The sequence below is a fragment of the Dermacentor albipictus genome, chromosome 5 (genome assembly GCF_038994185.2).
Source record: "Dermacentor albipictus isolate Rhodes 1998 colony chromosome 5, USDA_Dalb.pri_finalv2, whole genome shotgun sequence".
In the NCBI taxonomy this organism is placed as follows: domain Eukaryota; kingdom Metazoa; phylum Arthropoda; class Arachnida; order Ixodida; family Ixodidae; genus Dermacentor; species Dermacentor albipictus.
The window spans coordinates 160,120,483-160,133,031 of record NC_091825.1 but is presented as its reverse complement, the minus strand read 5'-3'; the positions used below and the strand labels follow the sequence as shown (position 1 = coordinate 160,133,031).

At 48.2% G+C, this 12,549-nt stretch overlaps 1 protein-coding gene across 1 annotated transcript; it reads left to right on the top strand.

Moving 5' to 3' along the window:
- Positions 1–1,126: 1,126 nt before the first annotated feature.
- Positions 1,127–4,447, top strand: LOC135916340 (zinc finger BED domain-containing protein 4-like). Its single transcript, XM_070539225.1, has 2 exons — positions 1,127–1,407; positions 1,568–4,447. The coding sequence occupies exon 2, from the start codon at positions 1,584–1,586 to the stop codon at positions 4,251–4,253; it is 2,670 nt and encodes an 889-aa protein (XP_070395326.1). The 5' UTR covers positions 1,127–1,407; positions 1,568–1,583; the 3' UTR covers positions 4,254–4,447.
- The last annotated feature ends 8,102 nt before the right edge of the window (positions 4,448–12,549 follow it).

Here is a 12,549-nt window from a genome sequence, read left to right as displayed (position 1 = left end):
TATGCTCGTACATTCTGTTCCTAGCGGGAAAAGAGGCGAACTAGACCAGGCGTGCTGGAGCAGAGAGATCTGTGCAGATCTGGAATCAAGTAGGTCGACTAGCGCCACTCTGCTCGTACGTTCTGTCCCTAGCGGCAAAAGGGGCGAACTAGATCAGGCGTGTTGGAGCAACGCCTCCTCTAGAAAGATGCTGCGGCGTCGCTCGCTTACCCATTGTAGCCGTCGCGCCTTGAGTTGCGGTCAGTTGTCAAGAGATAGCGCCACTTACGTTTCTATCTCCGCTAAGGGGACTGGGGCGGTGTGGTGTAACTCTATGGTCGCGGCGGTAGCGGCGGCCGCGCCGGCCGCACTGCCATGCGGTAATGTGCGCATGTGTTGCAAGCGACCACCGCAACGATCGCTATCTACTGCCTCAAGTGGAAAGTCAGAGAAGCTGAATTAATCTCATGGGTGGCGGCAATGGAAAAGAAACCTGCCATCAGTAACTACTTAAGAGGAAAAAACGAAATCAGGAAAGAAACCATTTATGATAACTCAAAGGGAAGCAGCTCATTACTTTTCGAAGCGAGATCGGGATGCCTTAGAACACGCACCTATAAAGCGAGATATAAGAAGGAACAAGAAGCATGTGCTTGCTGTGGTAAAGCTAGGGAAACTACGGAGCATGTTTTATTAGAATGTGAAGACGTCTACCCAGCGGTCGATTTAGGCACCACTGGCCTCCTTGAAGCCCTTGGGTTCAGAGGGAGCAGTGGCAAACATGTCCGCAATTAGTAAGAGAGATTCTTAGGAAGGAAGTTGAAGTGTGGGATTTAAGTGCAGCGCAGTAACTGTCTCTCCGCGGAGGACACCTCAAACCGCAATTAGTAAGCGGCGACTGGAGGATTGGTGGAAGAAAAGTAGGGAAACGACAAAAGACGGAGACGTACAAAAGCACAGTTCGCATTAGGGGATCAGAAAATTTGGGCGTGGCAGTTCATAGTGTATTTTTTTTTCTTTTTTCATTGTTTAACCTAGGTAGAATATTAGGCAGTATAGTAGCAAGAACTTGGTGGCGCAACCCACCGTCCCGTTCCATAGGGGACGCTCATAACATCCATCCATCCATCCAGTAAAAAGGAGGAAAAGCAGCAGGTTTTTGGCGCACGCGGCAGGCATCTTTTTAAAAGAGGCGTTAGTTGGAGCAGGGTGGTCAGTGAGGCGTGGCCTCAATTTTATTCCATCCTTCCTCCGTGTATGCTCATAAGCATGGAGCAAAGAAACAAAAGAGGAATGCTCATAACTTATATGTATAAGTTATATAGTCGTAATGTATCAGCTGTACCAGTTGCAAAGTTCGTCGTGGGTGTTCTGTAGCTGTACCGCGAGTTGCCAACTGTATTGAACAACTCTTTCGCCAATCTAGAGGTAACTGAATAAGCGGAAAGTGCATGTACGGTGTCTCGCCAAACGCCTGTTGCATGCATCGGGTTTCTTTAAATTAGTGCCGTTAGCAAGCAAGCACATATTCTTGTAGCTCGTGAATAGTGAATAAATATGCAACTTGTTCTCTTTTATTTTTCTTCAGGCTTTCTATACTCGCTATGAAGAAAGCGGCTGTTGTTCCGAGTGGCACCGACCAAGGAGGCCGTGTTAACGACCCCGTCACACACTACGTGCTGTTTCAGCCAGAAATCGGGACAGAAGACACCAGCCACACTGAACTTTCACGCGATGACGCTGTGTACGTCGTGGCCGATTCATCTGAGTCTTCAGGGACTATGACCACGGAAGAATGGCTGTCGGCATCTGGCAGCCTTTCCGAATGTAATACGGCGGAGCAAACTGCGGGGAAAGCGAAAACGAAGAAAAAGCATTCGTTCGTTTGGGAACACTTCGACGGCCACACATTGGACAAATGCAGCCAAGTGTGCAAGCACTGCAATATGAGTGTGCGTCTCGGTAAAGAAGGCGGCTGCAGCAAACTAGGCACCACGGCAATGCGTCGTCACCTTGAAAACCACCACGCGCACCTCTTGACCGGCCTTCCCTCTCGAGTGGACGTTGTGCGCGCCAGAAAATCACGAGCAGGGGATAGTGCGAGTGATGATGCTGTAACCAGTGGTGGTAAGGTGAAAAGCTTGGATGGTAGAAGGAAGCGGCAGCCTTCGTCATCAGTTTGGCAGCACTTCGATTACTATGGTAGCGACAGATTTCTGGTGGTGTGTAGAATCTGTAGAATGCAAGTGCGTCTGGGAAAGGATGGTGGGTGCAACAGGGTGGGGACAACTGCAATGCATAGGCATGTCACTATTCACCACAAATTCTTACTTCAGAAAAACCCCACCCTCAAAACGAGAGAAGGTCATGGCAGGAGAAGCCAAGATGTGTCCTGTAATATGACCAAACGGTCACAAGTGTCACCAGCAGTTGCTGCTGTACATAAAAAAGTACTCGAAACCAAGAGCGAGTCCTGTGGACTGCGTCACGCTGATTCAATGGCTCTAAACCATCGCTTGGCAGTGTTCATGGCTAATGGTATCCAACCGTTCTCACTTGCAGAAGAACCAGCTTTTCTCGAGTTCATGCGCTGCTGTGCACCTCAGTGGAAGGTTCCCAACAAAGCCTATTTTGCAAACTCTGGTGTTCCTGCGCTTGCAACCATGATTAAAGAAGCAGTGAGAAAGGACCTGAAAACTTGTGTTGGAGGTACCGTGCACCTTGGTACTGAAACATGGCAGGGCCCCCACATGTGTGACCTAGTGTCTGTGACAGCATTCTGGGTGAAGTCTCAAGAGCCTGCACAAAATCTTGTAAGGTGCAGGGCTGTCCTGGATGTTGTTAATCTTGGAGAGTCATGTACTCTTGAAAATGTCAGTCAAGCGCTGGAGACAGTTATTAAAGACTGGCTGCTGCCTGCAGAGCTTAAGGTTGGGTGTATAGTTACTGAACGTCTTCCCAGTGAAGCACCACCTTTTCTGGAAATGCAGCTAAAGCACATCACTTGCATGGCCCACTGTCTCGATTTTGAAGTAGAAAACCTGCTCTTCACATTTCATAGTAAGCTAGCAGACTCATTTGACATGGCTCGCACCATTTGCAGCCAGTTGTGCCACAACGATACAGCTAGAGCCAAATTGAAGGCAATTCAGTCGCATCACAACCTCAAGCAGAGGCCACTGGTGCCAGATTCTCCCACAAATTGGAAAAGTACACTGCGCATGTTAAAGCACTTCTGTGAGCAGAAGCTGGCAGTAAATGAGTATCTGAGAGGGTCAGGTGGAATTTCTGTCAGCCCAGAGCAGTGGTTAGTGCTCAGGGATGCAGCTAGCGTGCTACAGCCTGTGGAAGAAGTTGTTCGCCTCCTGAGCATGGATACAGCCGTGATGGGACAGGTCCTCCCGCTGCTCTGCTTTGCTGAGAAGATGCTGCAGAGCACGTTGGAGAGATCTGAAAGAGGCAGTCCTGCACACTGGCTTTCAGCCCACCTTCTTTCGAAGCTTAGCTCAAGTAGCCACATAACTGCTGTAAAAGCAGACCTTGCATATTGGACTGCAAGCTTCTTGGACCCTCGCTTCAGGGACACATTCTGCAGTTACATTAGTAGTGATGAAGCAGTGGCAGAGCAAAAGCTAAATGAGGTGAAGAAGCACCTTCTTGTGAAAATACGTGAGACTTACACACACTCCACAAAGTTGTTATATGCAGCTAATAGTGGCAAATTACCACAGCAAAATGAAACTGCCCCATCACTTGATGAGGACTTTTCACTATGGCTTATGAATGCCGAACAGATGGGGCTTACAAGGTCCAAGGTTGAAGTTTCTTCAGATGGCACAAACACAGAGGGAGCAGCAACTGCTGCGTTTGAGCTTGAGGCTTATGTGCAAGACAGCATTGCTGATTTCTCCACACCCATGAGCGACCCAGCACTGTATTGGCAAACAAAGCGGATGATTTGGCCGTCTTTGTACACTGTAGCAGTCACATACCTGGCATGTCCTCCAACCAATACGTACTCGGAAAAAATGTTTGAAAAATATGGTGCCGTTGCTTCAGACGGTAGACAGAGTATCTGTGCTGATACTCTGAGTATCTTGAGTTTCGTACGCATGAATCATGAGTGGGTGCCAAAGGACATATCAGCAGCACCAGCTGATGTGATCAACTCACTGCGAAAAGCTGTGGACAAAGGCAACACTGAACAAGATAACACTCACTTTGTAGATGCAGAAAGTGAAGTGTTGCTAAAGAGAGTTGTTTTTCAAGACTGAAGTTATATTTCGCCTACACTGCAAGCGTGTGAAGTGTTAACCATTTGGCCAAGATCATAGCAGCACCCCGCTCTACCTTTGCTTTCTCGTGGCACCTTCTCCATTCTCCAGCTTACATCCTCTTTTAGTAAATGTGCTGATTCTTTTGAAGAGAGCTACTGTGAAATATCTGATTAAAACTAAGAAACATACTGCTTGCATGTTCAGTTTGGCATCCTTACATTTAGTCACTTGTGCGACACTTTCCCATATTGCATCTCCACCCATTTCTGTTATGTTAATGTTCTACAAGACACTAGATTTTGTGAAATATTTGTATGGTCTTCCCCATTGTGTAGAGGGGGAGCCATTGAGCCTTTTGCCTGCTCTATGCACATGCTGATAGCATCATTAGGGCCTAAGAGAGAAAGGTGATATTCACATAACATGAAAAAAAAAAGTAAAATCTGTTGTAACATTTGTAATAGTTGTGTGCACACCATACAATATGTTAACTGCCATCTTCTCAGTCTTTAGATGCGGATTTCGTCAGATATGCTAAATTTCAGTAGATCGCAGTACAGCCTTTTAGTTAAGAACTCTGTAGTATTGCTCCAACAGGTTCACAAACAAGTTTTGTTCTAAAGGAGCACTGCCACGTGGAACTGTGCTTATGTTAAATAAAAGTACAGTGGCAATATTCTTTTCCTACTTCATTTTAAAGGTTGAAAAATGGGAAGGTAGGCCTCGGCAATATTGGGCAATAAAGTATATGTGTCGTTGTGCAAGTATATTGAACAGCTTGAGCAGGCCTTATAGTTCACTGCATCACTTGCATTTCTATTTCTCCATTGCCATTGTACGCGACACAATACTTGTTTCCCTATCCTTGTTTCTATAATAAAACATTTGCTCAGTGTAGTTTTATGAACAGACTAAGCATAAACCAAGCTAAACCAAGCATAACATTGCTTTCATGTAAAAAATTGAAGTTTCACCCATAATGCGAAGCAGTGATGCAAAAGTTGGAACTATATATGTGGCCAGTCTGTTTCGTCTGGTATCAGTTGGAGCATACACTTGTAGATGAGCAAGACCTATCTGCTGTTAAGAAAGAAACTTCCTTCAGTGTGAACTCTAGGCATTGCAGTCTTTGTGGAGGCAATGCTCTTCAGTAGTGAAATTGAGATGTGGCTTCTGCCTTCTTTTTCCTATCCTGCCTTTTGCTTATCACCGCGGGATTTATTGAAGTACTCTTAGCTCGGTGCTTGTTTATAGATTACCCGTGGAGCTTTACACTAATGTCAGCTACTGATGTAACCACTCTCTCTAGGTGCAGTATTTTCTTCGCTGTAGCATGATTGGAGATCAAATCATTGCAGGGCACTGTTACTTTTTTTTTCTTTTCACATTCTTTATAAGCTTTTTTATACACTTGGGGATTTCTGTGACAGACATCAAAAGAACTAGTGGAGTAAGCCCAAAGCAGCTATTAATGTAAAATTCGTTGACACGCATGGAAAGACGCAGGCGAAAGAGACTATTTACGCTGCATTTACAAGAGCAGCGCAGTCAATGACCAAGATGGTAACCTGCTCATTCCAAGCCTAGATGCCTGTCTTCATCTTCCTTTGTGCCATGTCTCATAAGCGCCTACTGTATCCCAACACAACCCTCGGCGGCAAAAGCACTGTCCCGGTGCCACTAGATATCTGTGGCAAGCAGAGAGTTGTGGGGCTTGAGCCTGGCGACTCGCTGGTGGTTGTAGCAGGATTTTGCGAGGCTGACTGGAATGATTTCGTAGGCGACTTCATGAACCAGGCGATATGAGCCTTTGTAACAAGACGGCAGTTTCTCACAAAGGCCTACTCGACAGGAAAATGCGTCCAAAGGAGCACTAGGGTACCTGGCGAAAAGTGCATTTCACAGTGACAGAGGTCGCAGCGATGCTTCTGGTTCTCTTGCGACACTGATAGGCGAGCGCTTGCAAGTTGTCGAGCAAGGTAAGTGTGAGCGATGGCATCACGCACATTCACTTGTCGAGGTCATTATCAATGGTAGCAATGCATCGGCCGGAAGTTTTGGTTCATTGCCGTACAAGAGGTAGAACAGGGAATAGCTAGCAATGTCCAGGTGGGATGAATTATAGGCAAAGGTAATTTTATTTATTTGGTACCTGTACGGCTGAGCAAGGTCCCAATTGTTGTGATTAGTTTAAATGTATTTTGCCAGCATATCTGTAAGGGTTTGGTTCATTCGCTCGGACAGGCCAATGGTTTGTGGATGGTAGGAGGTGGTAAGCTGATGTTGGATAGAGCAGACGTGCATGATGTCATCAATGACTTTGGAAAAGGAGGTACGGCCTCGATCTGTGAGCATTTGACACGGAGCTCCATGCACCAAAATGATGTGTAGCAGGAAAGCTGCCACATCCGTAGCACAGCTGATTGGGATAGCAAGTGTAATGGCGTATCTGGTCACTTAGTCAACAGCGACAGTAGCCCACTTGTTCCGTGGTGCAGATGCTGGAAAAGGGCCCAGGAGGCCCAAGCCGACACAACCAAATGGCTCTACCAGGATTTCAAGTGGCTGCAGGTAGCCAGCGGGAAGTAGGGATGGCTTCTTGCACTGACATGTCTCACAAGCTGTGACGTAGCGTCGCACAGAACGTGCAAGACCAGGCCTGAAGAAAAGGGGGCACACTCTGTCATAAGTTCGAGACGTGTCGAGATGTCCAGTGGTGGGCACGTCGTGAAGTTCTAAAGGACGGTCGCATGGAGGTGCTTTGAGATGAAAAGGAGGAGATTGGGACCTTTAGGATGAACATTACAACAGTACAAACTATCAGCGAGGGGTACAAAAATACGTAAGGAAGCGTCATCAGGTGCAGATTCAAAACGATTGATGAGTACTTTGAGTGAAGCATCACTATGTTGCTCGTCGGCGATATGGAGGAGCTGTAACACGGAGAAAACGCAAGCGGCATTGAATGTCAGGTACATCATAGCTGTCCATGGGGTAACGCAGCAAAGCATCTGTGTTGTGGTGCAGGCATCCAGACTTGTAAATCAGAGTATAAAATCTCTTGGAACCTCAAACACCAAGCCGGCTGGTGGGATCCCTGACGGAGGAGGAAAGCCAGCTGAGAGCATGATGGTCAGTTACTATGGAAAAGGAATGGCCGTAAAGGTAAGCACAGAACTTGGCAACTGCCCAGACAAAAGCAAGGCATTCCCATTCCATAACAGAATAGTTGTGCTCCAGTGGTGAGAAGAAGCAGCTGGCACAAGCGATAATGCAACTTTGGCACCTGATGCTGGGCTAGTGCAGCACCGACACCATGACTACTGGCATTCACACACAGTTCTGTTGGGGCATTAGGGTTGAAGTGGGCAAGGTTTGGTGGTGAGGTCAAATGTGTGACGAAATGAGAGAAGGCAGCAGATTGTGGAGACCCACAGGAGAAGGGTACGCCTTCCTTCAAAAAGTCAATGAGAGGTTGAGCAATAGCAGCAAAATCTTGGACAACGCGGTGGAAGTAAGAACATAGCCCAACAAAACTGCGAATGTCTGTGGCTGACTTTGGAACCGGAAAGTCTCTGATGGCACGAAACAACAAGATGGCCCAAAAGCGTAATTTGGCGGCGGCAAAAACACATGGCATTTCGATGAGTTGCAGCCTGGCCTTATAAAATATGTCAAGTATGGTAGAGAAATGTTCAACTTGTGTCAAATGGTGGTGAAAAGAAAATACTGTCGTCAAGGCAGCACAGGCATGTGGAACATTTGAAACCCTGAAGCAAGGAGTCCACCATACGCTCAAAAGTGGCTGGCGCATTACATAATCCAACGGGCATAACTTTCAACTCGATAAGACCATTTAGTTTTATAAATGCATTTTTTTCTCTGTCCATATGGTTGATGGCGATCTGTCAGTATCCAGATCAAAGGTCAATAGAGGACAAGTAGCTGGCACTGTAGAGGCAGTCAAGGGCATTGTAGATTCGTGGCAGCGGGTACACATTTTTCTTAGTCAGTCTGTTCAAATGGCAGTAATCCACACAGAAGCATCATGTCCCGTCCTTCTTCTTAACCAACACTACCGCTGATGCCCACAGACTCAAAGAAGGCTCAACGATGTTTTTATCGAGCATCTTTTTAAACTCAGTTTGAATTACCTGGCTTTCCGACAGAGATACTCAATATGGTTACGGTGAATAGGAGAAGCATCGCCAGTATTAATACGATGCTTGACAGTAAGCATCTGGCCTAAGGGGTGATTGTCAAAGTACAAAGCATCCCTGCAGGAAGACAAAACACGGTAGAGGTTTGGCTTGAGCAGGTAAAAGTTCCATCGCGATCATTTTCTGAATCTTGGGATCAGCAAAAGAAAGAGACTTTGGAAACCTGGTAGGCTCAGAAGAAGCCTCGGGTGAGAAAGCCGCTACATGATGGTCATCTAATGCCTCAACTTGAGTGAGGCAAATTCCTTGAGGCACAATTTGCTAAGTTCAGCTGAAGTTGATGGCAGGAATGCAAGTCCGGTTCGCTGTGATAGCCAGAGCTGTTTGAGGTACAGTGACATTATATTGCAGTGAAATGTTGGGCAGCGGAGTGATGAGATACTCTCCATCAGGGACGGGTGGGGAAGATGACAGTTCAATATACTGCTACAGAACAGTATTTGCGATGACGAAGAGGCGAGCAGTGTGAAGACGCCAACGACGATTGGAGGCTAGCGCGGGCTGTTGCCTCTTGACCAAGTGCGGCGTATTTCCTTGTAAATATACTTGTATATAGCTTTTCATCTGCGTCTTCCTACGTAACATATCTGGTGGAGATGGACGTTCCCTGTACCTCGTCAAAGAGCTTCGCAGTGGACGGTACGTCAAGCCTTCCTTCATGGCTCCCGGTGACGCCAACTCCACGCGGCCGCCTCCGACATCTGCTGCTACTTCGACGACCTTCATAGCTCTCCCCAATCCCGGTGTATTCTCGGGCAAAGGAAGACGTTGAGGACTGGATCAGCCTGCACGAACACGTCAGCCGCAATAACCGGTGGGACCTACTATTGTGCTCGCCAAAGTAGTCCTTTACCTCGGTGGCACACCTCGAGTTTGGTTTCGGACGCACGAAGATGAGCTCACCAGTTGGGATTCACTTAAGCAAAAGCTCCGAGACTTGTTCGGCAACCCCTACGGTCACTAACTTGCCACGCAGAAGGCGTTATCCAACCGTGTGCAGACGTCAACAGAGCTCTACGTCACGTACATTCAGGATGTCATGGCTCTATGCCGCAAAGTTGACACACATATGACAAAGTCAGAGAAGGTTTCCCACATCCTCAAAGGCGCTGCCGATGACGCCTTCAACTTGCTCGTTTTTAACAACGTGGCGATGGTGGGTGCAGTTGTAAAAGAGTGCCGCCGCCTGGAACTCGCTAAAAGCTGATGTATCGACCAACAGTTTGCCCGTCTGCCCAACACCCCCGCGACATCTTCTTGTGCCAGCGCTTCTCGTCCCAACAACACTGGCGATGTTACCAGGATCGTCCGGCGTGAGATCGAGGCTGCCTATCCAGCTGCCTACGACTCCAGCTCGTCCAACGCACCAGCAGTCACGGTTTCCCTGATCCAGGCAGTTGTCCGCCAGGAGTTCGCAAACATCGGTCCTCGCACCATCTGCTCAGCCCATCGCCCTGATACTCACCCGACTTCTTCGATTCCGCCCCCTCCTGCATCTTGTTACCCACGTTTCCGCGACCCATCTGAATGGCGTACTGCTGACGTCAAGCCCATTTGTTTTCACTGCCGTTGAATCGGGCACATTTCTCTGCACTGTCGCAGTCGCTGGAGTTCCCTGACCCGGTCTACTTATACTGCCTACTCTTGCCCCCCAGGTGGCCCTTTTCGTCCCCATGCCGCACGCACCGATAATGCCGCCACTGATTCTCCTGCGCCGAACCGCCCCTATTCTCGTTTGCCTTTGCCCCAACAATGACAATCTCTCTCCCCAGCCCCGTCGCTCCTTCCTCGTCCTCTACTCTGGCATCTAGTGATGTCATGCACGTCAGTACGCTCAAGGCCTACTACACTGCTTCCGACTCCTGCCTTTAGTTGCTCCGGGACGGCGCTTTTGCCATGGAACTTGGTGCTATGGAACAGTATTTGCGATGACGAAGAGGCGAGCAGAGTGGAGGAGACGACGATTGGAGGCTAGCGCGGGCTGTTGCCTCTTGGCCAACTGCGGCCAAGAGGCAATTTCCTTGTAATTATACTTGTATATAGCTTTTCGTCTGCGTCTTCCTACGCAACAATATGATAATGATTCAGGTGGCAGTTGAACAAAGCTAGTAAGACTTATGTGGCTGGGGTTTGCATCGCAAGTATCCGAAAGAATAGGCCATTCGGACACAGGGTGCTGGCAGAGCAGACTATAAGAGCTGAATGCGCCGAGAGAAAATTGAGGCCGTGAGCGAGGTTGTGCAGGCAACGGGCAAACGCAGTAAAAAGGACAGCAGTGTGGCGGTTGGCGATGCTTATGCATGCTGTACACATACCGATGACGGAAATAGTACTGCCATCCACAACGCGGGTTCTGCGTGTGATTGCAGGAGTAAGGAGCTTTGTAATTTGTCATCGGAAGGCAGTGCTCCTAATGGAGAGATTGTGCACCTGTGTTGATCAGCGCAGTGACAGAAGTGCCTTCAACGTCAACTTCAAGAAGGTTCTGGTTCGTGGACAAAGTAAGCAGAGGATTTGAGGGCAAGGTCGACATCGCAGCTTCACCTCAAGAAGGTGTGGTTCCTAGTTTTCCGGCTGGGTGTGAAGGGGAATGGACAGCGATGGGGCTGGGGTGAAGGTGATTGACGACTTCGGGGCGATGGCGATCGGCCACAGTGAAGATTCGGAGCAGGGGTGTCAGTGGTAGTATAATCACGGCGAGAAGCACAAGGCACAGCAGGTGCAGATTTGCGGAAATAGGCACTGTTGTATGTTGGAGATGGCCATCGGTTGTAGCAATGACGAGCGATGTGACCAGTGCGGCAGCAATAAAAAGAGATGGGCTTGCTGTGAAATGCGTGCTGTTCAGATGTGTTGCGGGAATGGATTGTTGGGATCGAGGAGAGCCGCGAGAGAAATGCTGCACGCTGGGTTCTTCGGTCGAGGAACACAGAGTTGAGACCCATGTTTTGGAATTCCTGTTGGACAACGGCCTGGATCATAGCACCAGTGGCTTATGATGGATCGGGGGGTGTCAGGATGGCGAATGGGCCACAGAACATCTGCCTCAAGCTCGCAGCGAACGACATGATTTACGTTGTCACATGGGATTAGCTGGCGGGCATGGCCCTCCCAAGTCAACGTAGCAGTGGTATTGGGCAGCTGCACACGATGTGGGGTGTGACACGACATTCTTTGATAATGGGGTCAATAGTTGAAACGTTGCCGAAAACCAGCAAGTTGGTCTCATCTGCGATACCCTTTAATATGTGGGCCACGTTGTCTGTTTCAGAGCTCTCGTCAGCTTTGTGGCAAAGAGCCAAGATGTCTTGCATGTACGAGATTTAGAGCTCTGTGGGGTTCCGAGCACGTGTCACAAGGGCCCTTGTTTGCTGCGACCGTGCGCCCGAAGGGTATTAAACATTTCATGAAGTTTTCCTTTGAACATGTCCCAGCGTGTTAATTCATCTTCGTGGGTTCGGTACCACACGCGAGAGGTGCCAGTCAGGTAAAAAACGACATTAGTGAGCATGATCATTAGATCCCACTTATTATTAGTGCTAATGTGTTCATAGAGGCTGATCCACTCTTCGACGTCAGTACCGTCCAAACCGGAAAACAGACCAAGGTCGCAAGTGTGCGTAAGCAACATCGCTGGAGCAGTCTGACGAATCGCAGCTGATGATGATGGGGTCTCATCTCCGGGAAGCATGGTACCAAGCTCGATGTAGTGACTGCTGCAGACCTACGTGGCAAGGACAGGAATCGGAAACCTCCATGAAAATGTTACACACGGAAAGACACAAAAGAGAGCATTTACACTGCATTTATAAGAGCAGCGCAGCCAGAGACCAAGATGGTAACCAGTTTGTGCCAAGCTCAGATGCCAGTCTTAGTCTTCCTTTGCGCCATGCCTAAAAAGAGCCTGCTGTATCGCAACATTCAGTGCACGAATGACCTTAATTTGATCTGGCTTTTGTACAAGAGTGTAATGCAAGGAGTGTCACATCTACTTTTTATTTGAAGGCTGTAATCCAAAATCCCCAGCACAGCATACCAAGCTGGCTATATCTCTGCAAGAGGGCATTCTAAAG

Excerpts from the sequence above, each read along its gene's own strand:
- LOC135916340 (XM_070539225.1), top strand. The coding sequence starts at position 1,584 with ATGAAGAAAGCGGCTGTTGTTCCGAGTGGCACCGACCAAGGAGGCCGT.